Consider the following 27,156-nt stretch of genomic DNA (forward strand, 5'->3'; position numbering starts at 1 on the left):
TCACTTGGCATTGCTTTCCTCTTAACTTGGTAATCACCACAGCCTGTGCTTTAAAAAAGAAAGAAAGAAAAAGAAAAAAAACCCCTCTTTGTCAGGCCAGGTCCTAGTAATTGTATCAAAGGGGAAGAGAAGGAAAGCCTTCCAGTTTTGGTCTTCATCCTAAAATTTCTGCCTTGGAAAAAGGATTTAGGATTAAAGGTGAGTTTTGGTATTTTAGATGTATAACATCCAGAGAGCTAAGGATGCCCAAAAAATGCCCTGACCATCTCCTAAAAACATATGAAGCTACAGTGTACATGCAATGAACAAAGCACATTGGGAACCAGTGTATTATGTATTATTAACTAAACCAGAGCCCAATAACCCCACAGGAGAATTTATTGGTAAAAACTGGGACACAAGGCTTAAACTCAAGGATAATTAGAGTCTCTTATCCCCTCTCGCTCAATTTACACATCTTGGGACCAGCCTACTCAAGACATGCCCACTGGGAAAGAGAGAGAGAAGGAAAGGGAAAATGCAAAAGAAAAGAAGGAAAGGGGGGTAGGGAGAGAGAGAGACAGACACTCGGTCTGTTTATCCACTCTGCCATGCGGATCTCAGCAGAGAAAGTGGATCATTGCACCCCTTAGGGCACAGTCTAGCTAACCAGTTCCAGCTCTGGACTCTTTAAGAAGAGGAAAACATACTAGAGGAACTGCGGAATTCAAATCCAGCTGGTCTTCAGGCTCATCTGAAGAGCTTTAGTTAAATACTGATTTCTGACACTCAGCCACCCCCACCCCCAGCATTCTGATTAAGCAGATCTGCTGCAGAACCCAGGGAATTCAATTTTAATAGTCTCTGGTTTGGGAACAATTAATGAGTCTGCTTCCTCTCAACAGGTGAAAAGGAGTAATAATTTGATCATGGACTGGTGGTGGGAGGTAAAACTTTGACAGTCTTGAGAGCTGTAGTAGGGTGGAGGGGAGTGGTTTCATAGTAAATGTCTCCTTCAAACTCCCAAGATGTGAATATTGCTGCCCCAGATAGTCTATATAAGCAAAATGCTTTTGATTCTTTCCATTAATGCTACAGACTAAATTATAGTAAGTGGAATCTCTAAGCCACAAGGTGGACTTGCCATTTGTCAAAGGTAAGGCAAGTGCATCCAGCAACTATGCATCAGCCCTGCACACGTTTGGTGAGCGCCTCCACTAACCAGTCCAATGTGGGGGCCCAGAAGGAAGAGAACATGCCCCTTCCTCTCCCAGGGTGCAGTCTGGAACCTTCATCCCATCCAAACTCATACACTCCTTGAAAGTAAAAGTGAAAGTCACTCAGTCGTGTCTGATTCTTTGCGATCCTGTGGACTATACAGTCCATGGAATTTTCCAAGCCAGAATACTGGAGTGGGTAGCCTTTCCTTTCTCCAGGGGATCTTCCCAACTCAGGGATCAAACCCAGGTCTCCCGCATTACAGACGGATTCTTTACCAGCTGAGCCACAAGGGAAGCCTAAGAATATTGGAGTGGGTAGCCTATCCCTTCTCCAGGGAATCTTCCCCAACCCAGGACACTCCTTAGGTCCACTTTTTTCTTAATTTGATTTTATCCCTGTTTTCTAACTTTATAAAAATGCATCCCTTTTTTATATGACAGCCTTTTAGATATGTAAAAGCTTCTCTCCTCTAGAACAAGTTATCTCATTGTCCTATATTTGTTTTTGGTAGTTCTACCTTTAAAACAACTAATATCTTTGAGCCTTTTGAAAGGATCTATAACAGAAATATTAAATAATCAACATTATCAATGTGAAGGAGCCTATATAAGATCATTTATTTGTCTGTTCTAAAGTTTGGCCTGGTGTTATATGTGTATTGAGAAGAAATGTGGGGTTCTGTCCCCTTTAAGGAACTGAGACGGATTCAGGGGAAAGGGCTATTAGTGCATAAGGCAGAAGTGAGCTGAAGACAAGCGTGTTTTATGTTGATCTAAAATGAGAAACTCAAGCAGTGAGAAAAGAAAGGAAAAAGGAAGGCAGACAAGCCAGTTGCTCTAAAGACCAGCTAGAGAATATCCTGGAAGCCAGGAAATAATCACTGTGTTCCCAAGGTGGCAAGGAGGGTGCTGGGAGGTGCTCACTCACACCTGCCCCTGAAATGTACCCGGACCCTCTAGGAACAGGTAACTGGACCCTCTAGGAACAGGTGGGATCGGGTACTCTAACGAGATCTTGGACAGGCTGGAGATGCAAGTTGAGAGCTTTTCTATAGCTATTAAGGAAATACATTTTGGAGGGTTAAGATATTTAATGTGAACAAAGAACTTTGAGGTAACTTTAATCTTTGGGGCCTTATATGCTTATAAGATAAATATTTGTTGTTGTTTAGTTTCTAAGTCATGTCCGACTCTTGCGACCCCATGGACTGTAGCCCACCAGGTTCTTTTATCCATGGGATTCCCCAGACAAGGATGCTGGAGCGGGTTGCCATTCCCTTTCTCCAGGGGATCCTCCCCACCCAGAGATTGAACCTGAGTCTCCTGCTTGGCAGGCAGATTCTTTACCACTATGCCACCTGGGAGACCCATATGATGTTCGTTAATCATTTGCTGTCTGAATAGATGTAGATCCAGTTAACTGTATCATAGGTTATAGTCCCCATTTTAGTAGTATAAAGAGCACTTGACCTGGAGTCTGAAAACCTAAGTTCAAGTGAACAGAGGAAGTCACGTGATCTTTCTGAGCTAGTTTTCTTCTCTGTAAAATAAGTCTTCAATCTATCTTCAAAATAAATCTTCAATCTCTCATGTTTCTTGCAAGAATTACATGGAAATAAATGCACACTTGGTAAAGTACTAGTTCTATAGGAATATATTGTTATTCCCTGGTGGAACATGCCTGAAGCAGGTGGTGGCTTTTTCTACACTACCTTAAATGGAAGGGAACCTAGTCCATGGTGTGGCAGCACGCTGGACAGTCCTTACGTAGGAGTTAACACATCTCCAACAGGGGTCTTGCATAAAGCCTACCAAGCCCCCAGAACCTCTTACTAACACAGATGCTTCATTGAGGTTGTTATGTTACCTCCCTGTGTGGCGTTGTGCTGCTGCTTGCTCTGGCCCACTGGGTGACTCTCCAAGTGGCCCTCTGTTATACCTGCAGTGCAAGGTTCTGCCACTAGGGGCCGCTGTAGGTTCCCATGAGGTCTCTACCCCACCTCTCTTCATGATTCTGCTACAGTTCGCAGGATGCAGAACCACAGCAGCGCACCCCCCTTTCCATTGACCCAGAGATCATATGTTTACAGGGCACCCAAGCCACTTTTCCTCCCGTGGCAAGCTCTGCCTTTAGCTCCATCAGCTCCTGCAGAGTCCCATGGGACCTCTGCTTTCTGGCTTGCCTATTGAGCATTAAAATCTTGCCCTGAAGCCAAGCTCTTCAAGACACATGATTTAAGCTTCTCTTGCAGCTAATTAGATATTGTTCTACAAATTGGGCTGTTCTCTCTGAAAGATGAGCAGCAATTTATTTCCTCTGCCCTCTCCTTAAACTTAAACTGAACTCTAAAACATGGCCATTTGATTGTTTAGTCCAATCAGGAGATTATTTTGCACGAGAAATACATATCCATCTTCTTGCTAATACTAAGCCTGTTTGGGACATTCCTTACCGGCTGCTGTGAAGATGGAGGATGGCTGTGGCTAAATCCCTCTCATTCTTTTGAGATGTGGGCTCTGCGGTGATTTATTGTGGCCCATGTATCTGTAATCATCGCCTAAGTAACCCATCACTAGCTGTATTAACATACCTTCACCCTTGCTGGAGAATAATTTTATTATACTCATCTTTCTGATGAGAAGATGGATGCCAGGAAGTCAAGCTATTTGCCTAAGCTAAACAAGTGGGGGAGTATGGGAGTCACACAGTGAACTCAGCTCTTTGGTCTTCAGATCCCATAAAGCTGTGTACTGTCTGATAAACCCAACATCAGTTGAAGATTCAGTGAGAATTCCTTACCGCTCTTGATGAAGCACTGTCAGACTCTCTAAAACGTTTTACGGTCCAAGGGGCTCTCATGCATATTGGGAGGTCCCTACCCCATTATGGAAACTGCCTCTTTTCCTGTGCAGGGGGCCGGGTCTTCCCTCATCCTCAAGACTGTGCCCAGCATTTGATGAACGGAGACACTCTGAGCGGGGTTTACACCATCTTTCTCAATGGAGAGCTAAGCCAGAAGTTACAGGTGTACTGCGACATGACCACCGATGGGGGTGGCTGGATTGTAAGTACCTATGGCTGTTCTCCGGGCACGCCAGCAACCTTGGTGCTCCCGTCCACCTGGCTCGGCACCCATCCATCCACACTTCACCATCCTTTGGCCATTTTTTCATCCACTCCACCCCCACCACAGTTCCACTCTGGAACTCTCCATCGTCCTCAGGGCCCTTGTTCAGCAGCCCTATCACAGGTTTGACCAGGCAGAGGAAGGAATAAGAATATGAGGCTGCAGTGGTCCAGCCAAGAAAGGGGGACCCAGGAAAACGGCTCCTTCTGGAGAGATAGTTCATGCAGGAGGGTTCTAGGGAAAGGGAGAAGTAGCTCAGAGAGGCCCAGGGGTCTTGCCCGCTGAAGACTGCAGCTATGATAAAGGAATAGAAGAGGTGAGTCCATCACAGGAGGAGGGAAGTCTCTATGGGGAGGTGATCAGTATCTTTCTATTGGAGAATCACATATGGCGGAGCAGTTGAGGGGCAGCACGTGGATCGCCACCTCTATTTACAAAGGCCACCCCTGTCTCCATCCTTTCCTGGCCTCTCTGGTTCTTCCCCATAGTCTTCAGGGAGCAGAAGTGGTGGGGAAAAGAGACTCCATTTCCTGTCACCCTCCTCCCATGTCTGATAGGGCAGTACAGAGAGAAGAGAATGGGCAGCCTGGCAAATGGCCTCACACATCACTGCAGGCCACTATGCAGGTGGGGGAGTTCTGGCAGCCTGGCCCGAAAGCAGCCCAGCATTAGCTGAGTCAGTGCAGATGGAAACCCAGCCCCTCCACTGCACCTCCTCCTGAGGATCCTGCCTCCAGCACCAACACACCATGCTGGATTTTTCACAGTGCCAAAGGGATAGTTGTTGAATGAAGTCAAACGGTGGCTGGGCTCAAAACAGTCACTCTTGGGAGATGTTTTCTTTTATGTTTCTGACATATCTGTGCCTTTTTCTTAAAGCATAATTGGAAGTTGAAGTCGAGGCTGATGTATTGGAGGTTAAATGAAATTAGCACCTAAACAGCTCGAAAAGTGAATGATACGCACTTGCTTTGCCTGAAACAAGATGATGACATTACTGGCTGATCTGAAATGGGTCCCATTCTTTTGGTGAAAAATGCTTTCTGCTGCATGCCATGGTGTGAAAAGATGAATTTGAGAGCTTAGCCTATTTCCCTCGACTATCAGGGGTTTGATATGTATCCTGAATCCTTTCTACATTGCAGGGGTGCAAATTAGTGTCAACATCACACCCCAGCCTATTCATCAAGGGCCCCTATGCTTCAGAGAAGGGCTCCGAGCATCTCCTGCCATGACCGCTGTGCAAATACCGAGCTCTCTACTGCAGTGGCCCTTACCTGAGTGTCTCTGTCACTGCAGATATAAAACTCAGTTACAGCAGCTTTACTCATTAGAGTTTATTTTCCTTAGCATTTTTTTTTTCATTTGTTCCCCTCTCTCTTCACAGGTATTCCAGAGGAGGCAGAATGGCCAAACTGATTTTTTCCGGAAATGGTCTGAGTACCGTGTTGGCTTTGGGAACCTGGAGGATGAGTTTTGGCTGGGTAACGCCTCCTTTTTTGTTTCCCTTGGAACGCTACTCTGGCTTTTTGTCCGTCTCTCTCCTTTCTGTGTCCATCTGGGATTATCAGAAACCCTGGGTCTGTTGAGAAGTTGACAGCTCGTGAATTGTTTTCAGTACCTCTCGCTCTGTTTGGCTCCACTATTGATCTGTTTTTATCTTGTTGTGGTGTTTTCCTCTTTGCTCTGTCTCTTCCCATCCTCATTAATAGTCTCTTATGCTGATGGGTCTTGACGTGAGGCAACGTTTACAAAGGGAGTGAGCTGCCGGGTGGGGGAAGCGGGGAGGGGGAGCGATAGGCTGGCTGGTCATCTCTCAGAAGCCAGGCATCAGCCAGCCAGCCTGCAGGCCAGGAGAAAAATGAGACAGTCACTCAGACTTTGTTCCTTGGTGGAATATCATTACCTGACTTGGGATGGAAAAGGAAAAAATGAAAATGACATTAGAGGTGACCGGCAATTTCCTAGAGGTCTGACACAAGCAGGAGGTGTAGATTGAGAACCGAACTGGTGTGAGAAGGTAAACACATACCCGACCCAGGCAGATGGCAGAGGAGCCAGTTCCAGAAAGCAGTATGTCTATTATTCCCTGCATCTCCCTGTTAGATTTTCACAGTGATCATGAAGGGAGGCCAAGGAAAGGTGATAATTGTCTTCTATATCTGTGGTCTCCTCTCTATCTCCCGCTCAGCCTCACCATCTTTCTCTTGGACGCTCCTATAAGAATCTCGTAACTGGCCTTCCTGCCTCCTGGATCAACCATTGTCTACATGGCCACTAGAACCATCTCCCTCATGCCAAAATCTGAGCAATGGCTAGCCCCATTTTTAAACGAGTCCCTATCACCAGCACCTTAGCTATGGTACAAGGCCATCCTCCTCTTGGGCCTGCTCCCCACCACCAAGAGCCCCATTCCTCTTCCCCACAGCCTCCAACCGACACCAAACTCCAAACATTTTCTTATTGAAGTGTAGTTGATTGGCAGTGTTTCAAGTATATAGCAAAATGACGCAGTTATACATACATACATAAATACATATATCATTCTTTTTCAGATTCTTTTCCATTATCGGTTATTATAAGATATTGAATATAGTTCCCTGTGCTATATACAGTAGGTCCTATTGTTTATCTATTGGGTTGGTCAAAAAGTTTGTTCGGATTTTTCTGCCAGGTAGTATGGGAAAACCCAAACGAACTTTTTAGCCAATACAATATTTGTATATAGTAGTGTATATCTGTTAACTCCCAATTCCCAATTCATCCCTCCCTTTCCGCAGACTCCAAAGCCTTAGAATCAGTAATGTTTCCTCTGCAAGGAACCTCTGCCCATCAACTCTCCCCCACCCCCATACACCTTGCTGTGCTTTTCTGGATATTCAAAGCCTCAGCTAACCTCCCCTTCCCCAATAGGACGTATCCTACCTAATTTTCTTTAACTTTGCCTGCAGGAGAATTTGCTACTCTCTCTTTTGTGGCCCAAATCAGTGTCTGTTTTCCTTTCTGTCTCTCTTGACTATACTATGTAAACTTCTTTCAGGTCTGGGACCAAACCATATTCATTTTCAACCTCATTACCTGTCACAGTGGCTGAGGATAGTAGGTACCTAAAGTGTAGATATCAATCAATCACTCAACTGATAAGAATTTATTGAGTGCCTATTAGATGCCCAGATCTGTATTTGCTGATGAATGTAATAAAAACAGAAGGTAAAAATCACATTAAAAAAGGAAAGAGAAATGAATAGGAAAATATCCTTGCCTTCTAAGAGTTTGCAAACAGCTTGGGAGGTAAGTGTAAAGCATAGAAATCGATGTGCCCACAGCAGACAGTGCTCATGCTTCCCCAGCCTTAGCCACTGGACACCACAGTCACTTCTGGGAAACATCTGAACTGTCGCACATTTGAATTTTCTATATATCACTTAAAAAAAAATTATTTACTTGGCTGTACTGGGTCCCAGTTGTGGCACATGGGATCCTCAGTTGCAGCATGTGGGATCCAGTTTCCTGACCAGGGACTGAACCCTGGCCCATTGCACTGGAAGCTTGGAGTCTGGACCACTGGACAACCAGCAAAGTCCCTATATACCACTTTTTAAAAATGAAATATAATTTTTTGTGAAAGAAACATCACAGCATTGCCAAAAACAGAAAGCTAGTCATCATGTCCCATAAATAAAAGGGAATCTTAAAAATAAATGCAATGAAAACAGCAAAAATATTAAATGCCAGTTGTTGCTGGTCCTGGTGGTGTTAAAAATGGAGATTAGAAAGTGTTGAGTGTTAAACCACAAAATTTTTTTGTTGTTGCTGTTCAGTTGCTAAGTCATGTTTGACTCTTTGCAACCTCATGAACTGCAGCACGCCAGGCTCCCCTGTCCTTCACTTATCTCCCGGAGTCTGCTCAAATACATGTCCATCGAGTTGATGATGCCATCCAACCATCTCACCCTCTGTCGTCCCCTTCTCCTCCTGCCTTCAATCTTTCCCAGCATCTGGGTCTTTTCCAATAAGTCAGTTCTTCGCATCAGGTGGCCAAAGTATTGTTTGGAGCTTCAGCTTCAATATCAGTCCTTGCAGGGAATATGCACAAAGTACTAGATCCAGACTAAAAGGAACAGTTAGAATCAGGGTTAAAGTTTCCCCTCCATATATGGAGAAAGAGACAGAATTTGGAAATACCTTTCTCCCTACACATTTAAAGTTATTTAATCCTTACTCCAAAAATGGCTTCCCGGGTGGTTCAGTGGTAAAGAATCCATCTGCCAATGCAGGAGGTTCAGGAGACATGGATTTGATCCCTAGATCAGGCAGATCCCCTGGAGGAGAAAATGGCAACCCACCCCAGTATTCTTGCCAAGAATATCCCATGGACAGAGGAACCTGGCGGGCTACAGTCCATGGGGTCGCAAAGAGTTGGACATGACTAAGCACATTCCCCAATTACTTCTCATATCATCAGAGACACCCTCTCACACTCAGAAACACCATACTCATCTATGAGCTAGGCCACAGATATTCAGAGAAGGAAGCATCAGCTTCCTGCAGAAGGCATTGAGAGGTGAGTAAGAAGGATGAAGGAGGGAGGGGGACAAGAAAAGAGGGAAGGCAGGGATCCTGTTGACCTGAGCACACGGGAAAATGAAAAAGCTTCCAACGAGAGCAAAGATGCAGGTCAGGGAAAGAAGAAAATGAGGTAAGGTGGGTTGAACAAAGGCGTGTTATGGTCCCTAAAGTGGGGAGGGGAAGTTCTGAATTAACATCATATGTAATAGGGAGCCAGGGAGGGCTCTTAAGTAGAAGCACAGCCTGGTGATGTATAGTGTAGTGGCAGTACTCAGGTGAGGGGTAACGCTCTGACTCACGGTTTATGTTGTAAGCTGGGTTCCCTAGAAGCAAAGTCTGACACTGGGATTCTTGTTCAAGTCATTTATTGGGTGAGTGCTCTCAGAAGTGGGTGGGGGAAACAGGATAGAGCAGGGAGGAGTTTAACAATGTGATCTTGGTGGGAGATTAGCATCAGTCTGATCCCCAGGGAAGCTCTGGAGCATGAACTGCTCCTCAGAGTTGGTCCCCAGTGGGGCAAGGGGGCTGGGATTTGGTAGCCCCCCTCCCCACCTCAGGCATTGATGGGGCTCTGCCCCAAGGCATGGGGGAGGGAGAGGGTAACTTCCAGAGCGAAGCAACTCCTGTTTGGGCAATAATCCAAGAAGGCAACTGTGAACTGTTAGCAGCTGAGAGTTATGTCCACTGACCAGTTAAAGGGCATCTGGGCAGGGCACCACCAGGATCCACCACATCACAAGCCAAGTGTAGGGTACCAGTAACCTGGCAAACAGCAAACAGTTATATAACATATAATATATAATTAACATAAGGCTTTAATTCTCAAACACGACAGGGAAACAGAAAGATCCAGGTGACCCTCCATCAGCCATGTCACCTCTCTGGACTTCAGCCACGTTTTCAACAAAACAAAGAGACTAGACTAAGTAATCTCTAAGTTCCCTTCCATCTGCAATTTTTTCAATTCTAAATCATGGTGTACTCTGATAGATATGAAATGTCACAGCAAAGCAAGAGGATCCCAGTTCAGTAAGCAGGTAGAAATCAGGAGGACTCCAAGATCAACAGCAATGTGGGAGCGGGAGCGGTTCAAAGTATGGGCAGGGAGGTCAAAATCGGAAAGATCCAGAGCACAGTCAGCCAGAGCAAAGAGACAAGAAAATGCATGTGGGAAAATATCACCAAGAAGGATCTGTACTCTTGCCTAACTCTGGACTCCTGGGGTTTGCACCTATAGATCAAAGGCTAGGAAGCTTAGAGGCCAAGGAGACAGTGGCGGGAAGGCCAGAGGGGCCGGGCAGGTGGGGCGGGGGGGAGCAGGTAACTGACCAGATAGACAAGTGCAGAGGTGGCAGTGCAAATATATAACAGGTAGATCTGAGAGACAGGAACTGCAGTCAGGAGACAGGGGACAATATTCTCTGACCCAGTTATGGGAGCCTCAGGAGGGCTGAGGCAGAGAACAGGAAAGGCAGTGTAATTAAAGGTGGACGGAACCCCCTTCCAGGCTACTGGGTAGGATGTCCAGATCCTCTGGACCCTGAGGGTCCACTCTGAGTTCCCCTGATCAGTGCTCCTACCTCCTGCTTCCTATCACTCACACCAAAGGAGTCATATCCCCATGATGCTGCTCATCATTTTCAACCCACACTGTGTTTTGGAGTGGGAGGTGGAGGGGGGTACAGTGGGCAGGCCTAGGCCAGGAATCCTATGGCTCAGGGCTTGTCGGTTACTGGGTCAGTACTTGATCCCTGAGCTGACCTGCAGTGGGAACTCACCAGCAGGATTGGGTGGCTTTTTTGCAGGAGGAAATTCAGGGTCTGGTAAGGTCTGATTGGGCTTTCCTGGTGGCTCAGTGGTAAGGAATCCACCTGACAGTGCAGAAGACGCAGGTTCAATCTTGGGGTCGGGAAGGTCCCCTGGAGTAGGAAATGACAACCCACTCAAGTATTCTTGCCTGGGAAATCCCATGGACAGAGGAGCCTGGTGGGCTACAGTCCATGGGGTCACAGAGTCAGACATGACCTAGCAACTCAACAACAACAAGGGTCTGTTTGATAACCACCAGGGAGGGGCTAAAAGTGAAAGCAATCCCAGTACTTCTTTTCCCAGAACATTTGTTTTGAGGCCACCGTCACATTCTTCCACCCATGTCCAAAGCCACTGTGGCCAGGCTCACTGCGTTCTTGGCTCTTCTCCACAGGGCTGGACAATATACACAGGATCACATCCCAGGGCCGCTACGAGCTGCGCGTGGACATGCGTGATGGGCAGGAGGCCGCCTTCGCCTCCTACGACAGGTTCTCTGTTGAGGACAGCAGAAGCCTGTACAAACTCCGCCTAGGAGGTTACAACGGCACCGCAGGTACCCTGGCCCCCGAGCAGCCCTCAAGGGTAGTGGACGTGCAGTAGGGCCCCCTGCTCTGGGTCTGAGCTGCACTGGGCAGCAACAGCAGCACCCACAGAGCTGGTGAAGTCCCTGCTGGCCAAGGAGGAGGGTGGAGGGCTGGAAGCACTGGCTCTGGTCCAGGCTGCCCCCCACCTGGGTGGAAACAATCCCCTGGAGGAGGGCATGACAACGCACTCCAGTATTCATGCCTGGAGAACCCCATGGACAGAGGAACCTGGCGGGTTACAGTCCATAAGGTTGCTAAGAGTCAGACACGACTGAAGGGACTTCGCACGCACGCAAGCTCCTCACCACTCAGGTGACCTGCAATCAGTTTCTCAAGGACTTCAGTTTCCTCATCTGGAAAATCTTAATAATGATGCCTGCCCTAGTTCACAGAGCAGACAGAAAAAATAATGTGATAAATAGAGTGAAAGTGCTTTTTGAAGTTAAAAAAAGTACCATGTGAGGGTGAAGGATTATTTTTCTTGTCTAGATTAGTCAATATGGGCTCTCATCCAGTGAAAGCATAATCATCTATTGTCTGGATAGAAATCTCCCCTGCAATGACAGCTAGGAAAATCATCTTTGAACTAATGAAAATAAGACAGATGCCCCCATTCTGAGCTGTCCCCTCCTCTACCAGCAGTCTTCATCACACCTCCATCAGGGAACAAACAACAGCTCTACATGTCCCCCACACGGGCCACATGTCTTTTCAGTCCTCCACAAGAACCCATACATGGTCACGTTTTCTGTAGATTTTATAACACTTCCACTAAGTACAACAACCGTCTCTATAAGCTCTGTTGCATTAAGAGTTTTATCAGGACATCACATCCCAGTCTGATTCTTAGGCTCTGTCAATCTATTTCCTAGGTTCCCTTCCAGTACATATCCTAAAACCTTTTTTGCCAAATATTCCACTATTTGGTACATGGAGTTATTGGTCCTTTCATTGACTCCCATTATATGGCTAAATGCTAGGGTATAAATTTAGCAACATGTTTAAGACTCCTGGAATTAAGGAGACCATCAAAGTGTTGCCTCTCCAATGAATGCATCTGCTCAGTCATTTCTCTGCTCAGCCAGGTGTCATTACTCCAAAGAGAAGACATGCTTTTTCCCTTGTCGATCACATGAGAGATCATTCCCCATGGCAATCAGACCTGCCCAAAGTGCCCCAATAAAAGATCCAATTTTCCCACCCTTTGGATGTAAAAGAGTCATTTGAAATGGAGTGTTATTACACAAAACGTCAGACCAAATCATTTCAGAAATAACCTGATACCAACCACTCCCCAAGATTAGAACCGTACCTGCAGAAATCCGTTCTTCTCTCTCCCACAGAAAGACAAGCAAGCCCTCCCACTTCCTCGAATGGCCGAGCCCCACCCACCTCCTCAGCAGCCCCAGGCTGTGCTCTTGTCTGTCGACCCCGGGCCCAGCTCCTGCAGTCTCTGTGTAGCTCCGTCTCACTGCTGGGCCCCGTGACGGTCGCAGCTGTTGGACTGTGCTCTACTGTCACGTTTCAGAGGCAAGTCCCAACAGTTTGGCCAGTCATCAGAAATGAATTGCAGTCTGACCTCTTAGGTCAAATATTCAGTTCATCTTCTTCCAATGATGAGAAGCAAGGCTTATGTAGGCCCCTTCTCTGGAAAACTTCACACAATGGCGGTTCTTTCCAGACTGCAAGGTGCCCAGGGAGGAGGAGCCATCCTCTCTCTGGCATTTACTATTGCCCAAGTCCCCTGGCCTTGATCTTGCATGTTGCTCATCTTTATTGGCCCCACCAGAACAGTGGCCTCTGTGGCCTTCAATGCCAAGTTCAGTCCCTTCTCCCATCTCCATTGTTCTCAAGTCTGCAAAAATCCAAGTCTCTAACCAGGACTCTTAATTGAATTGGGGCTGAACATTACAAGTCAAATTATGGCTAAAAGGTTGTTGAGCAACCTCTAAAAGTTCATTGTGCGAATTCTGAGGACTCATAAGGAGCATAAGGCATGACCTCTGCAAAAACTAAACTTCTGTCTGAAAAAGAAACAGTTTGGAAGCAACTCACCACAAAATGAATGGTACTCACTTCCAGTTTAACGTGCATTCGGAGAAGTGGGGGTCTGGGAGGTTGAAGAAGGCTTCCTGAAAGCAGCAGCATTTGGCTGGGATCCCAAGGGGAAGGCAAACATTCCAGGGAAAGAAAATCCTGGGGAAGAAGTCACAGAAGGAGCAGTTAGTGTGGAGGGAGGGCAAGTGCAGAGGACCTGGCTGCCCAGGACAAAGTGTGAGTTCAGAAAGAATACAAAGGAAGAAAGTGGAATAGGGTGGAGTCAGACCCTGAAGGGCCTTAAAGCCAAGGGGACAGAGGAGTTCTGTCTTAATACGATGGGCAGTGGGGAGCCATGGTGGGTCCTGAATGACACAGTGGACGTGGAGTTTTAGGAAGATCCAAGTGTCAGCCATAAATAGGATAAAGTAAACCTGAGTCAAGAACCGAGACCAGCTGGAGCTGCTGCATTAATCTTGGTAGGAGATCACAGGAGCCTTGACTGGTCTTAGGAGTTAAGAGAAAAGTATAAATCTGAACAGCAGTTTGAGAGAGAAAAACCAAGACTTAGATAATAGATGGACTGAACATATGAGGTGGATTTATGAAGCAGGAATGGGAAGGAGACCACATCTGGGGAGGAGACAAAGACCAACATCAGGATGATATCTGAGACAGCAGCAGGCAACATCAAAGTGGAAGCAAGAGAGAATCATTCCCAGGGAGCGAGGAGGGCAGCTTCTAGGTTAGAGAGATAAGCAGGGGATGAGAAGATAGAAATGTGGGTAGAGACTTCATAGTCAGGGGACTGATGGTAAAGAAAGAGTCTCTAGAAAGTAGGATTAAGTCAGGATTTTTTAAGACACAGGGATTGAGTATGAGTTAGGGTAAGAAGAGATGAAAATGCTAAAATATCAATATATATCTATCTCTATCTGTATCTACATGAAAAAAGGAAAAAAAGTAAGAACTCTTTTCTGCCTTCTCCAGGACCTGGAAGAGATGAGAAAGAATGAGTTGAAGGTCGGTGAGATTATCTCTGAGTGGAGACAAAGCCTGGTTTGTTTGGAGACTGAGAGAGGGAGAGAAAAAGGATGGGGTAGAAATAATGACATATGGACTTAGGGACCCAGCTGGCCTGAATGGACCAGGCTTCCCTATAAAAGAAAGACCATCCTCCTAAGAATTAAATTGTGACCAGAAGCACTTGGAGGCATTGAGTGGCCACTGTGAGTGTGGACTCAGGAAGCCACAGGATCAGAGCCATGAGTTCCCCTGGCTTCAAGTGACCTCAGAAGCATCTAACACAACACTCATTCAATAGAATGAGCCGCTTCACAACATCTCTAACCACAAATTCTGCCAGAGGTTTGGCCAATAGTTATAAATTAATTATGGTTTGATACCTCACTTCAAATACTCAGTTCATATGAGTGGCCTGCACAACATCCCAACAAGAAAATCCCCAGCTTCTAAAAATAGAGATCTCTCCATATTTCCAAGTGGTCTATCCCATTTATCAACAGCTCTAATATTTAGGTAATTCCTCCTCACATATTTAGCCAAAATATGTCACTTCGCAGTCTCTACCTACTGATCCTCATACTTCTCCAAAGAGTGTTTGTTTGGTGGATTTCTCTTTGTTTACTAAATAACCCATCAAATATTTGGAGTCGGTGATCTAGAACTTGTCTCCCCTTGCAAGTCTGCTTTTCCTAAAGATACAGCCCTGGTTTTCCCAATCACTTCTCCTCTAATATGGTTAGGACTTTCTTATCATCCTGCTTCCTACGGACAGGAACTCTAGTTTGCTAATGTCCCTCTTCACATGTGGATCCAAGTTCTGAACAAGGGGATATTGGATGTGACCAAGGCCTGATGAGCCATGGGGAAAGCCAGGCTGCACAGTGGTGACCCAGATTAGCCAGGGCAGCATAACTCATCACTGTCTCCTCTGAGACCCAAGGAGCCATCCATGCCTGTGTCCCAGGGCTGGCCTGGAGAAAACAGACAGGGATGGTGAGGTGGAGCTGAGTGGACAGAGTTCTGAGCAGAAGGTCAGGGGAATGAGGAGCTGAGTTGGAGAGAACAGCACAGACGTAGTGGACCGCAGGAGTTCGTGGAGAAAGAGCTCAATATAGCCAGGCTGAAGCTGAATAGACACAGAGAGGTAAGCGGAAGGTCTCTTAAGCGGAAGCCAGGTTTGTTGGGCCTGGGTCAAATGTCCAGAACATTGTGACAAAAGAATGACAGATTGGACAGCTTCAAGCATGTGTTTTTTCCCAGGGGACTCTCTCAGCTACCACCAGGGCCGCCCATTCTCCACAGAGGACAGAGACAATGACATAGCAGTTACCAACTGTGCCATGTCATACAAGGGGGCTTGGTGGTATAAGAACTGCCACCGGACCAACCTCAACGGGAAATACGGCGAGTCCAGGCACAGTCAGGTGAGTGAAACTCTGCCGCTGCATAGATGAGGCAGAGCTGTGCAGCCCACGTGCCTTAGCTTCATGTTCTAAGTGCACAGGTGGGCCTTGCATTTCCCTTTAAAAAAGATACACTCAGAGTGTTGAGAAAGGACTATTATAAAGAGGAAAATAATGCAGACACTGAGATAAGAACAGGGCAGAGTCAAAGCCAGAGGAAGAAAAGGGGAACACACCTGGACTCGGGAGCTAGAACTCACCCAGAGAAACCTTGATGAAAAGTCAAGTCCCATCTCATTTCCTCCTCTAGGATATCCCGTGAAGAGCTTATCAAGTTCAGGGACAGCTTCACAGGCCCAGCTTCATCCAAAGAAGTATCCTAGGAATGGAGAGAGCAGAAATAGCAGTGTAAATGAAACCATGTCTCCCCATTAGAGACCACAGATCCATTGGCTGGGCTGGGCGATAGGGTGACTAACTGGGACCTCTCCAGTTTTAGCATAGGAAAGGCCAGCAGCCAGGGGCACCCCTTAGTCTTGGGCAAACCAAGATGATTAGTCACCTGATAGATGGAAACCACTTAACGTTCCCATCAGGAGTGAGCAGTCAAACACAGTTATGCTCTTCAGAATGCTTCTATACTGTTGGGAATCTGAAATTCAAATTTACTGGTGCATGCAAATCCTGAAAACCCAAACCAGAAAGCCAGTGATAAGGAAAGACCTACTACACATTCCTATTATAGGCCCAGACAACAAGCATGCCTAAAGAGAAAAGCAAGGGAAAAAAAAGAAAAATCTCCGTTTTTTGCCCTTTTTTGTGGAGGGAGGGAACTCAGCCACAAAGCTTCATGTTAATGGAAAAGGGCTAAATGTTCATCTTGGATTCCCCGCTCTCAGCACCCTCTTTCTTTTCAGGCTGGGAGTTCCCTTGAGTGGGGAAAGGTGATCTGACATGCTCATCTTTCTCCTTCCCAGGGGATCAACTGGTACCACTGGAAAGGCCATGAGTTCTCCATCCCCTTCGTGGAGATGAAGATGCGCCCATACAGCCACCGTCTCGTGGCAGGGAGAAAACGGCGGTCCTTGCAGTTCTAAGCAGTGGGCGGCTGCGAGCCAACTGACCTTTTCTGTCATTTGTTTGTACTTTATAATATGAAACAAGGGGTGGGGGACATAGTAATGTGCTTTGCAACATGTTAAGAGTGTTTGAAGGAAGCGGGATGTAGCAGGAACCAGTTGAGAATAAGCAGCTCATGGTTTCTGCTGCCTCCGGGCCTGCCCCTCAGTCTCCATGCTCCCTCCTACTCAGCCATCCCTAACCATCCCCTCTTTTCCTACCAAGGAGGAACAGTGAGACATTTTCTTAAAAGACCAACTCAAAACCAGATCGTGGAGTCAGATCGGTGACAGGCATGTGCCTTCTTTCCTGCCCTCCTTCTGAGATGCCCTTAACTTCCAGGAACCGAGCCCTGGTCACTGCCTTCGGTGGCCGGGTTCTTGCACCAGCCCCGAGAAGAAGCCCCAGCAAGAGAGCTTTGCCAACAAGTCCCCTTAAAAGGAAACAGATTAACCTCACCCTGTCCCAACAACCCAAGTCCTTTGTAATGGGCCAAAGATTCTCATCAAACATTCTTAGTCTTACCAGCCAAGTGTCCTCTGTCACCTTTCAAGAGGAGGGGCCTATTTTCCAGCCAACCCATCCTGTGCCCACTCCCATCCTACTCTGAGACCCCCTGCGGCCTCACAAGCCCAGCCACTGTTTTGGATTCTAGTTCCCAAGGCGTTGGCGTTGCTTGCACCTCGCCTGGGCTGCACAGCGGCCATGTGCCTGTGGGTCATAAGTCCCTGCTCCCTCCCTCAGGTCAACTTTCTTTGAAGCTGGGAGGGGGAGAGAGTTATGCTTCATAGCACTTTAGGGTCAGGCACTGAGGAAAAGACAGAAGAAACAGATCTGGGTTCCCCTCGGAACCTGTCATTCAGATCACAGATTCCATGGGAAACATAGATCCTACCTAGCTCCATTTTCTCTATTTCTGGTCCTATTTGTCATGGATTCTTTTTCCCTGAATTGCAAACTAAAGCCTCAATTCTGAGGCTCTCATTTCAGCCCAGCTCTCCTTAGGGCAAGTGGCTTAATAAGAGTCAGGAGAAGTTATATGAGCAGTTATCAGCCATTCCCCTGACTGATAATCTCTGGGAAGAGGTGGAATTTCAGGGTTTGGGTTTCAGTTTTCACCTCTTTCTTTTGGTCCAGTGAGAAACAGGAATGACCTCCTTAATGAGGTGAGCTCACGAGAAGCCTTTCTCCATCTTCTTTTATTATTCTGCCTTTGAGAGGAAAAATGAAAAGTGCCAGAGGAAATTACATCTAGAAATCCAAAGGTGAATAGGGGAGAAGTACGGGCCTACCTCCCGTTTTATGAGATGTGTTCTCTTCGCTAGCATGATTTGATTTTTACACCCAAGAGAGCTGGAGACTTTAAAGCCATGACCCTTCAACTTCTCCAACCAAATGTCAGCTACAAGCATTCCTGTGGTGTCTGCCAAAATTCATGCCCAGTCTCCCCAGCCACTTGTTTCCTCCTCTCTCTTTTTCCTTAAGGCCTCAGGTTTGGTTTTTTTTGGTAATATCCACCTTTAGTCAAACTGAGGCATTCTGGGCCTTTCCCAGCCAATCACTGGATGAGCCTGAGAGTTGGCAATTTTCTAATGAAAACACACACAATGTAACTGAGCTCTGTTAAGCAGGGAAGGACAGTCCCTCAGGCTGACAACCACGTTTCTGATGTAGCGAGGATGGAGTCAGCTGCCCCTTGCCCTCTCCCTTTAGTAGATCGTCGAGGTCTTGTTCACTGCCCACTGCCACGGTGTGGGTGTGACTGCCAGACCAGTGGCGGAAATGGAGGTGACATTCCCATTTCTCAGTTCACCATGGGCTTCAAAAAACTAGGGGGAAGGGAGAAGAAATAGAAACAATCCTTTCAAGAAACCCGTTAATTAAGATTTAGCTAGAGAGTGGGAGCCCAGTGAACAGCAGGAAGCTTGTTGAATGAGGAACCTGGGGTCTCAGGGGCGGGCCCGGCTCTGCCATGTTTTGGCGCTATGACTTCGGGAAGGTTGTTTCACCTCTCGGGGTTTCAGTCTCCTCATCTGGTTGGATGAGACTAGAATGGCTTCTAACTTCCCTTTCAGTTCTGACGGTCAGTAAGGCTAGTCTCTGATCTGAACATGGAAATTGGCATTGGTGAGCGAGCACAACTAAGTAATGAAAATTCACTAGAAGCCCTGCTTTATGAAAGAGACAGAGAGAAAAATAAAGGTTATTTAGAAGTCATCAGTAAAACATATACACATGTACATAGACACAGACACAGACACACGTACACACGAAAACATTGCAGAAAAGACTGTGCCAAGGAAGTGGCTGGACTCATTTTGTCCATAAAAGCAGAACCCGAAGTCGCGGGTGATATGAGTACAGCCCACCTCATCAAGGGAACTGAGATGGGAAAGATGATGGGTCCTCATGTTGTCAATTCAGGTGAAAGCCAAGAAACATCAATGGGAACCAAAATCTGTCTTCTACTGGAACCATTTTACCCTATGGAACATTTTTATAAATAATATCAGCAGCGTTGCCTAGATTCCTGTTAAAGAATTTCAAAGAAAAGAAAGGAACATCAAAGACTAGCTCACCTAACTTTCTATAAAAAGGATTTATAGGTTCCTTTTATTAGGTAGAGTGATTTTCTCACAAGTTTTCACCATTTTTAAGAGACATTGTACCTCAGTATCTCCCCAAGGCCCATGGTCAACTGGACTCAAAGCTTCATAACATGACTCATGGATTCCTGCTTATCCTGTTCCTCCAAGCACCTATGCTCTTCCCAAAGATGGATCCAGGAAACAATAATCACAAAGAGCTCACCCTCACACAAAATTTCCTTCAAGAGACTCAGAAGGAATAGAGGTGGACTCTGCTCAGAAGCAGTTTAACGGCAGACACATCAGGATATGTGCTTATAAAAAAAGAAAAGAAAACACCCTACCAATGACCTCAATAGGCTCACCACCTAGACCTGAGACTCAAACAGTTTCTTCTTTTTGCATCTACCCATCAGATAATTTCCAACGCAGTAAACTCACTTTCTCCAGGTTTATTTCTGGAAGGTGAAGGGGCAGAGGAAGGGAAGAGAAGATAAATCTGTGGAAAACTCCTGCCGGCCTTTAGACTCCCTTGTGGCTCAGCTGGTAAAGAATCTGCCTGCAATGCAGGAGACCTGGGTTCTATCCCTGGGTTGGGAAGATCCCCTGGAGAAGGAAAAGGCTCCCCAATCCAGTATTCTTGCTAGGAGAATTCCATGGACTGTATAGTAAGTACATGGGGTCGAAAAAGTCGGACACAAGTGAGCAACTTTCACTTTCAACTGGAGGAAGGACTGAGCGTGACCAAGAGGTGGCATTGACATGGCCCAGTCACCTTCTGATGGCGGGGTTGAGGACACAGTGCCTCCAGGTTTTCAGGAGAACTCATACCAAACCAGGACCCAGGAAAAGCGGCTGACTGATTTGTAAAAGAAACGACAAAAATGGTAGCAAGAAAATGCAAAGAAAAATTCCAGAAATAGTTTAATCCACCCCACCATTCATCTACCAGATCCCCACTCCACTACTCATGGACTGTGTAAGACACCCAGCACCTACCCTCCCACCTGGGAAGCCACCAGCTCTCTGCACGGTGAAGCTGTTATTTCAAAGACAAATGTGAAGAACCAAGGTTGCCAATGAGTTCAGTGCCAAACCAAGCAATCTTTAATCACATTTATACTTTCAAAATCCAGTCCCAGAACTGAGCCGTAGATTAAGGGACAACAGGTCATTATGGAATCTTCTCAAAGAGCCCTTTTAAAAGCATCATTTGAAAGCGGGTTTATGACTTCCTTTTTGTCCTCTCTTCTGGAGGATAAATGGGATCTGTGAGAACAGTAGGTGCAACAAGCTGAGGGGATTGAAATAGACTAGCTAGTGGCCTGGATTTGCAAATACTCCTGGGGCATGCAAACATTTTTCTTTTTCTTTTTTTTACCCTCCACTCAGAATTTCAAGAAAAGTGGAACCACTCACTCATGATATGTGCTTTTCTATGGTTTGCTTTCTTATCACCAGACTCCTATTCAATCTAATCCCTTACTTCCATTTCTTTCCCTCTAAAGGGGACACTAGGGCTTCCCAGGTGGCTCAGTGGTAAGGAATCTGCCTGCCAATGCAGGAGACGTGGGTTTGATCCCTGGGTTGGGAAGATCTACTGGAGAAGGAAATGGCAACCCACTCCAGTATTCTTGCCTGGGAAATTTCATGGACAGAGGAACCTAGTGGGCTTCTGGGAAGAGCCAACTCATTGGAAAAGACCCTGATGCTGGGAAAGATTGAGGGCAGGAGGAGAAGGGAGCGACAGAGGAAGAGATGGTTGGATGGCATCACTGACTCAATGGACATGAGTCTGAGCAAACTCTGGGAGATAGTGAAGGACAGGGAAGACTGGCTTGCTGTAGTCGATGGGGTTGCAAAGAGTCGGACATGACTGAGTGACTGAACAACAGCAAAAGGGGGAACTATATTTGCATCTCACTGTCCATTCTTAAAACTTTGATAAGGAACCTCAGAAAGATTCACACTTCAGTTTCAATAATCCCAAGAGGGTGGGGTAATCTGCTTTCACTTGTCTCAAACTTGCCACAGCTGCAAGAAGGCCCTTGGGACCCCAGAGGCCTGTAGAGAATCTGGGAAGTTTAGGAGTCTTGCTTCTTGCACAAATCTCCAGATACTAAGAGCTGCTGATTCAGCCTCCCTGGCTGGTGTGTTTTCCTCCCAGTAACAATGACAGAGAGGTTCTTTGCTCTAAGGATGAGTCATGGGGCTAGCTGTTGCACTATGCCTATAGCCTCTCTCTGGTTCTACCTCAGGGTTCCTTGGCCAAGGCCCTGAAGATCTTTGACCAAATGTGTCCCTAAACCTTTGTTGCTTCTACTACCCAATCCCACACAGATAGGACAAAGTTTTCCTCAGCAATTCTGGAGCATTCTGTCACTACCAGCCCAAATGAGCACCCACAGGCTAAAGGAAAACTTCTAAAAACAAATAAGGAAACAACTCCAGGAAAATGGGTGTGTTGGTGTAGGTCCAATATGAAAGAATGGCTCGGGTTCGTCCTAGTTGTATCAAGGCTGGATTTACTTAGATCCATTCTGGGCTCGTCAAGCTTTGAGAAACAGCTGGGAAGAAAAAAATTAAATGCAAAACACAAAATAACATAAAAAAGAAGCTGATGGGTCATTGGAGACTAAAAGCAAGCTTTCTACAGATGGCCCCACAGTAAAAATAGCAAATAAACAAACAAAACAGAGACCAGGCGTGAGGAGCCCTGGAAAAGGGACCAGCATTAGTCCTTTGAGTTCTGGCTCCCTACCAGAGCTCCTGTCAGTTCACCCATTTCACACGAGGAGGAGCAAAGGCACCAGAGGTCTTCACACCGCAGAAATGAGAAGCAAAGGGGCTTTCTTGGCTTGCTCCACCTGTCTGCCTGGACCTCGCTTTTTCTTCACAGCAGCCACAAACCCGATTTGCCATCTCTAGCATTTCTGATTAATTTTTCAAGGTCACCCCTTGCCTGAAGCATGACTTCATTGCACCTGCAGCACTTCATTGTCCAAATGTCCTTGGCAAACCTCGCTGTCTTTGGACAGAGTTGCACTTCCTCCCTCCCGGAAATTCTCCCTCCTTCCCCAAGCTTAATAAGGCTATGGCAGAGCATCCAAAGAACACAGCTCTTGTTCCTCAGAAAAATCCCTGTCTGCTGTTAACTTCCTAAAACAGCTCCTCATTGTTGGCAGTGAGGCTGGGCTGGTGCTCAATTTCCAGTTCATTTAACCCTGCTGGTTTCACGGGTTCCACTCTCCCAGGTACTCGCATTGGCTCATTGGCACCAGGGGTTCATGGGAGGCAGTGCAGACAACCCAGGAGGCCTGGAACACCGAAGCCATGAGAGAGGATTTGGGTCCAGATGCATGGCCAGGAGGCGAATGCATGGATGATCACTTTGTTTTCTATTGTTTTCTTCCCATCACTGGTTTGGCAGGCCCCAGGAAGACCCTGTGTTGTTCAGTAATGTGCTCACCACAGCTTCCAAACAGCAAGTGTTGGGAACCTTCAGAGCTGGAAGGGCCTCTGAAGCTCATCTAAGCCATCCCTCTCATTTCATTCTCCAGGAAACTGAGGCCCAGAGAGGTTAGGCAACTTGCCCACATTCACACAGCTAATTAGTAACAGAGGTGAGATTAGATCTGGCATAGGCTCTTAAACTTTTCTCTCCCCAAATGAAGACTAAGAGAAATGGTATTGATTACGTACCTTTTATTTTCCAGATACTGTGTTAGAAGCTTGACACCTATTACTTTGTTAAATCTTCACCACATCTTGACCCAAGTTTAATCATCTTACAGATGAGTGAATAAAAGAACAGGAAGATTAAGTAACACACCCAAAGTCACACAGCTGCTAAGTAGAACCATAACGGGAAGCTCTCTGTCTAATTCTAAAGTCCAGGCTTTTGCTGCTTCATGAGGCTGCTGCCCTTTATATTTATTTAGCCAAGTGGCCACCATCTTGGATTTGCTAATGTCCTCACAAAGGAGCCACTTCCTCTCTCCTCTCTGTCTTTTAAGAAAAGGGAATTCTTGCATTGTTTTTGCCACATACAACAGGGGACCTTCAACCTCACCATCTTTGAACAGAGTTGTACTTCCTCCCCACCAGACCTGGGGAGGTAAGAAACATCCTGGCAACTTTTTCCTTTTCCTGTTTTTTAAATTTGGGAAATGTAGGAGAGGGTCACAGTGGATTGGGAGGGGATGATAAGGACCAGAACAAACACTATTTCCCCCACCTCTCTCCTTGGAGAATATGAAGCCTCTGTCTCAGCCAACATTAGAAGAGTGGGCAATTCCAGGGTCATTCTTCTCAAACTGAGGCAGGAGACGTGGCCAGGATTGAGAAGGGGGATGCCCCCAGAACAAGCATGGCACATGCTCCCAGAGTGTCAGTTTTACTCTTGAATTTGGGAGGGGAAGGATTATATTATTCATGTATTCAAACCAATGCAGTTGGTATCAAATGCAGAAATGCCAAAAATGTTTAGGCTAAAGCCTGCAAGTTAAAGACTGATTTGGGCTCCCTCCTTCCAGACTCTCAGGGTTACTAGGACCTTCATGGTCCCTTGCAGGGACAAATCAGTGGAAATTTTTGAGGAATGAGGCTAGAAAATTTTGAGGAATGAGGCAGGAAACAAATTAATTTTGTTTATTCCCTGATTTCTTGACCCGTCTCCCTACCTGCTTTCCCCTCCCAGTGGGCAGAGGGGCTCAGAGGACTGTGGCTATAATCTCAGCTCTCTTTGCTACTCTGGGGGATTCACAGGGAAATCAATACTTGGTAACTTGTATTTTTCACTGCCTGGCCCGAACTCCAGACATGAGCCCCTTTCTTTTATTTGAACAACATTTATATGTAAGGAATAGATCTCCTGGGAGAGATCTCTGCGTCATGGTCCTCTCCCACGTTGGGGCTGCTTGGGCAGCAGTGACATCTCTGTGTTATGCAGCAGACATCATGGCTTACAAAAAAATGTCAGCCGGGGAAGTGCTGCCCTGCCAACCCTCTGTCCTCACCCGTGCCCTCTCTGTTGCCTGAACTCACACCATGGCCACACAGAGCAAGGTTCAGAATCCACACGAGCTACTGCTAACACACAGACTCCCCCTACCTATCATTCCAACCTCAAAGACACTCCAGGCCCTAGGAATTCCCAGGTACCCTAAGCAAGTCACCATGACCTTGACGGAGCTGTTACCTGGGGCTCGGCAGCTGGAACCCACCCCAGTGGTCTCCAGACTGTTGTTCTGAGAAGTCACAAACACCAAATCCTCCAATCCCTCCAAATTTGAGTTTGTTGTTTTAACCTTTAACAGCCTTTACAGGTAAAAAATAACAAAGATCAATTTACTCACTTTGTAGCTACACTGTGCCTGGAAAAGCATTTACTTAAAGACAAGAAAGACTAGATGGAGGAAAGGAAAAAAACAAGAACACATGGAGTACATACTCCTTAGGCGTTAAGTGAGCTAAAATAAAAATAAAAACAGACAGAGGAAGGGAGAGGACAAACCAACTTCCCCCATCCTTCCATGGCACTGTAGCTCAAAGACTGGAATCTCTGCTTGTTAACCATTGTTAACTAGTATTTTTAGTCCTGGTTGCTTTTAGCCTCTGTATAATTCCTTTTTTAAAACACATTTTCTATACGTTAATAAAAGATCCTGAAGGAATCTTGTGCTTTTGTGGAGTCCTGTGGGGAATCCTGGAGACGCACCTTTCTTCCCAGGAGGCTGGCTTTGCCTCTGCCCAGGCCCCTCCGCCACCCCTCAGGTTCACGCATCACTTCCACCAAAGTATCTTCCCAGAATCACTCTTTTGAGTTGTGAAAGGGTTGCTGGACCCAATTCCATCATGTGTGGGTTGCGGGGGGGGGGGGGCTCCCCCACACCAACAAATGATTCTCAAACACTATGAGTACAGGTGCCTTCCCTCGTGGTCCAGTGCTTAGGATGTCAGGCTTCCACTGCCAGGCTCCAAGGTTCGATCCCTGGTCAGGGAACTAAGATCCTGCAAATCGCTTGGTGTGGCAAAAAAAAAAAAAAAATCAGGTAAAGGGCTCAGTCTCACAGGACCACTCTCCACTTCAGACCCCAGTCACAAGCCCAGATTGCTACCTGTGCTTCTGACCGATGAGCTACAAACTGGAGGTTCCAGTGACTAATTTGCCAGCGCAGCTCACAGATTTCAGAGAAACATTTCAGAGAAACATGGATCACTGGTCTGTTACAACAGGATATATCTCAGGAACAGCTCCACCTGTTCATCAACCTGGAAGCTCTCTGAACCCTGTCCTTTTAGGTTTTTATTACATAGGCATTATGGGATTGATTAAATCATTGGCCATTTGGTAATTGTTCCAACCTCCAGTCTCTCTCTCTTCCCTCCCTGGAGGTCAGGGGGTGGGGCTGAAAGTTCCAACCCTCTAATCAGGTGGTTGGTTCTCCTGGCAACTAGCCCCCATCCTTAGGTGTTTCCAAAAGTCACCTCATCCACCTAACCTGACACCTTTATCATTTCTCAACTTTTAGGAAATGCCAAGGGTTTGGGGAACGGTAAGCAGGAAAGATGGATGAAGACAAATATACATTTATTGTAAATCATGGTAACATAACCAGGCTGATCTCATCCTCAGTGTCTTGCTACTCCATCTGTGTCCCTTGCCTCCTGTTTGCCCATTCTCTCATCATATCCTCGCTATTTCTATCCTCTTCTTCTTCTCTCCACCTCCTTCTCCTCCTCTCTCCTTTCTTCATCTTTCTCTCTCTTCCTTCTGCATCTCCCACTCTCTGAATTCTCCATCTCACCTTTTGTGTTTACCATCAGGAAAGGTCACTGCTGGGTGACAGCCTCTGCTGGATGTCCCAGCATCACCCAGACTGCCCCTGTCTATGATTCTGAGCCCTTGATCAGCCACAAAGACAGACTCATTGTCCAGTTCCTTCAAGCCTGGAGTGCCCAGTGGTAGCCAGATCGCCAAGGCTCTAGTGCCATCTATGGGCACCGATGGAGAATGTCTAACAGGCACAGCCTGCTGAGCTGCCTACCTTAGGCTCAGTCAGTCTCCAGCTCCTGCTTCTCAGACTTGTCACCTAGGATAACATTTTCCCTTTCTCTCCCTTGAGAACAGACCCAGCGCCCAGGGTCAGATCAACTCTAGTCTCCAGGTAACATTAGGTGAGACCCAACCAAGTAACAGGGCTTCCCCTGGTGGCTCAGTGGCAAAGAATCCTCCTGCCAATGCAGGAGATGTGTGTCTGATCCCTGGGTGGGGAAGATCTCCTGGAGAAGGAAATGGCAACCCACTCTAGTATTCTTGCCTGGGAAATCACACAGACAGACTGGCTGGCCTACAGTCCATGGGGTCACAAAAAAGTTGGATGCGACTTAGCAACTAAACCACAACAAGCCAGGTAACAGCCCCAGGAGGAGGGTCATGAGGAAAACTTCCATCCAGTTCAGTTCTACAGGCACTCAGAGCCAGGAAGTACAGAGAGGACTATGATAGCGCTTTAGGTGCCATAAACCCAGACAGGTTCCTCCCCAGCTGGACAGGGAAGGGGGGTGGAGGGAACTGCCCCAGGGAGGTCTGCCTGGAGGGCTGGGTCTCAGGACAACAGAAATTCACCAAAGGAAAGATAAGGAGGGAGCAGTTAGAAGGAGAGTCCGAGGGCATGTAACAGCTTAAC

The 27,156-nt window shown here is 46.6% G+C and overlaps 2 protein-coding genes across 4 annotated transcripts in view; one reads left to right on the forward strand and one right to left on the reverse strand.

Moving 5' to 3' along the window:
• TNR (tenascin R) overlaps window positions 1-16,940 on the forward strand; it is a 93,918-nt gene extending 76,978 nt beyond the window's left edge. The window contains exons 17-21 of the mRNA XM_081494042.1: window positions 4,113-4,264; window positions 5,715-5,811; window positions 11,100-11,261; window positions 15,616-15,779; window positions 16,736-16,940. Of these exons, the coding sequence (XP_081350168.1) occupies window positions 4,113-4,264; window positions 5,715-5,811; window positions 11,100-11,261; window positions 15,616-15,779; window positions 16,736-16,855 (695 nt within the window). The 3' untranslated portion in view covers window positions 16,856-16,940. The remainder of the gene's footprint in view (window positions 1-4,112; window positions 4,265-5,714; window positions 5,812-11,099; window positions 11,262-15,615; window positions 15,780-16,735) is intronic.
• LOC145507478 (uncharacterized) overlaps window positions 1-27,156 on the reverse strand; it is a 301,802-nt gene that overhangs the window by 268,869 nt on the left and 5,777 nt on the right. For 2 of the 3 annotated variants that reach the window (XR_014054893.1, XM_081494043.1), the window contains exons 2-3: window positions 16,019-16,137; window positions 13,369-13,488 (exon numbers count right to left, since the gene is read on the reverse strand). Coding sequence is in view for 2 of the 3 variants with exons in the window: in XM_081494043.1 (XP_081350169.1) it covers window positions 13,369-13,488; window positions 16,019-16,137 (239 nt within the window). In the remaining variant the exon portion in view is untranslated. Of the gene's footprint in view, window positions 1-5,649; window positions 6,171-13,368; window positions 13,489-16,018; window positions 16,138-27,156 lie in introns of those variants that run through there. The other variant, XM_081494044.1, reaches the window with a different exon arrangement.

This window comes from Giraffa tippelskirchi, chromosome 5 (genome assembly GCF_054371585.1).
Source record: "Giraffa tippelskirchi isolate mGirTip1 chromosome 5, T2T-mGirTip1v1.2.pri, whole genome shotgun sequence".
Lineage (NCBI taxonomy): Eukaryota > Metazoa > Chordata > Mammalia > Artiodactyla > Giraffidae > Giraffa > Giraffa tippelskirchi.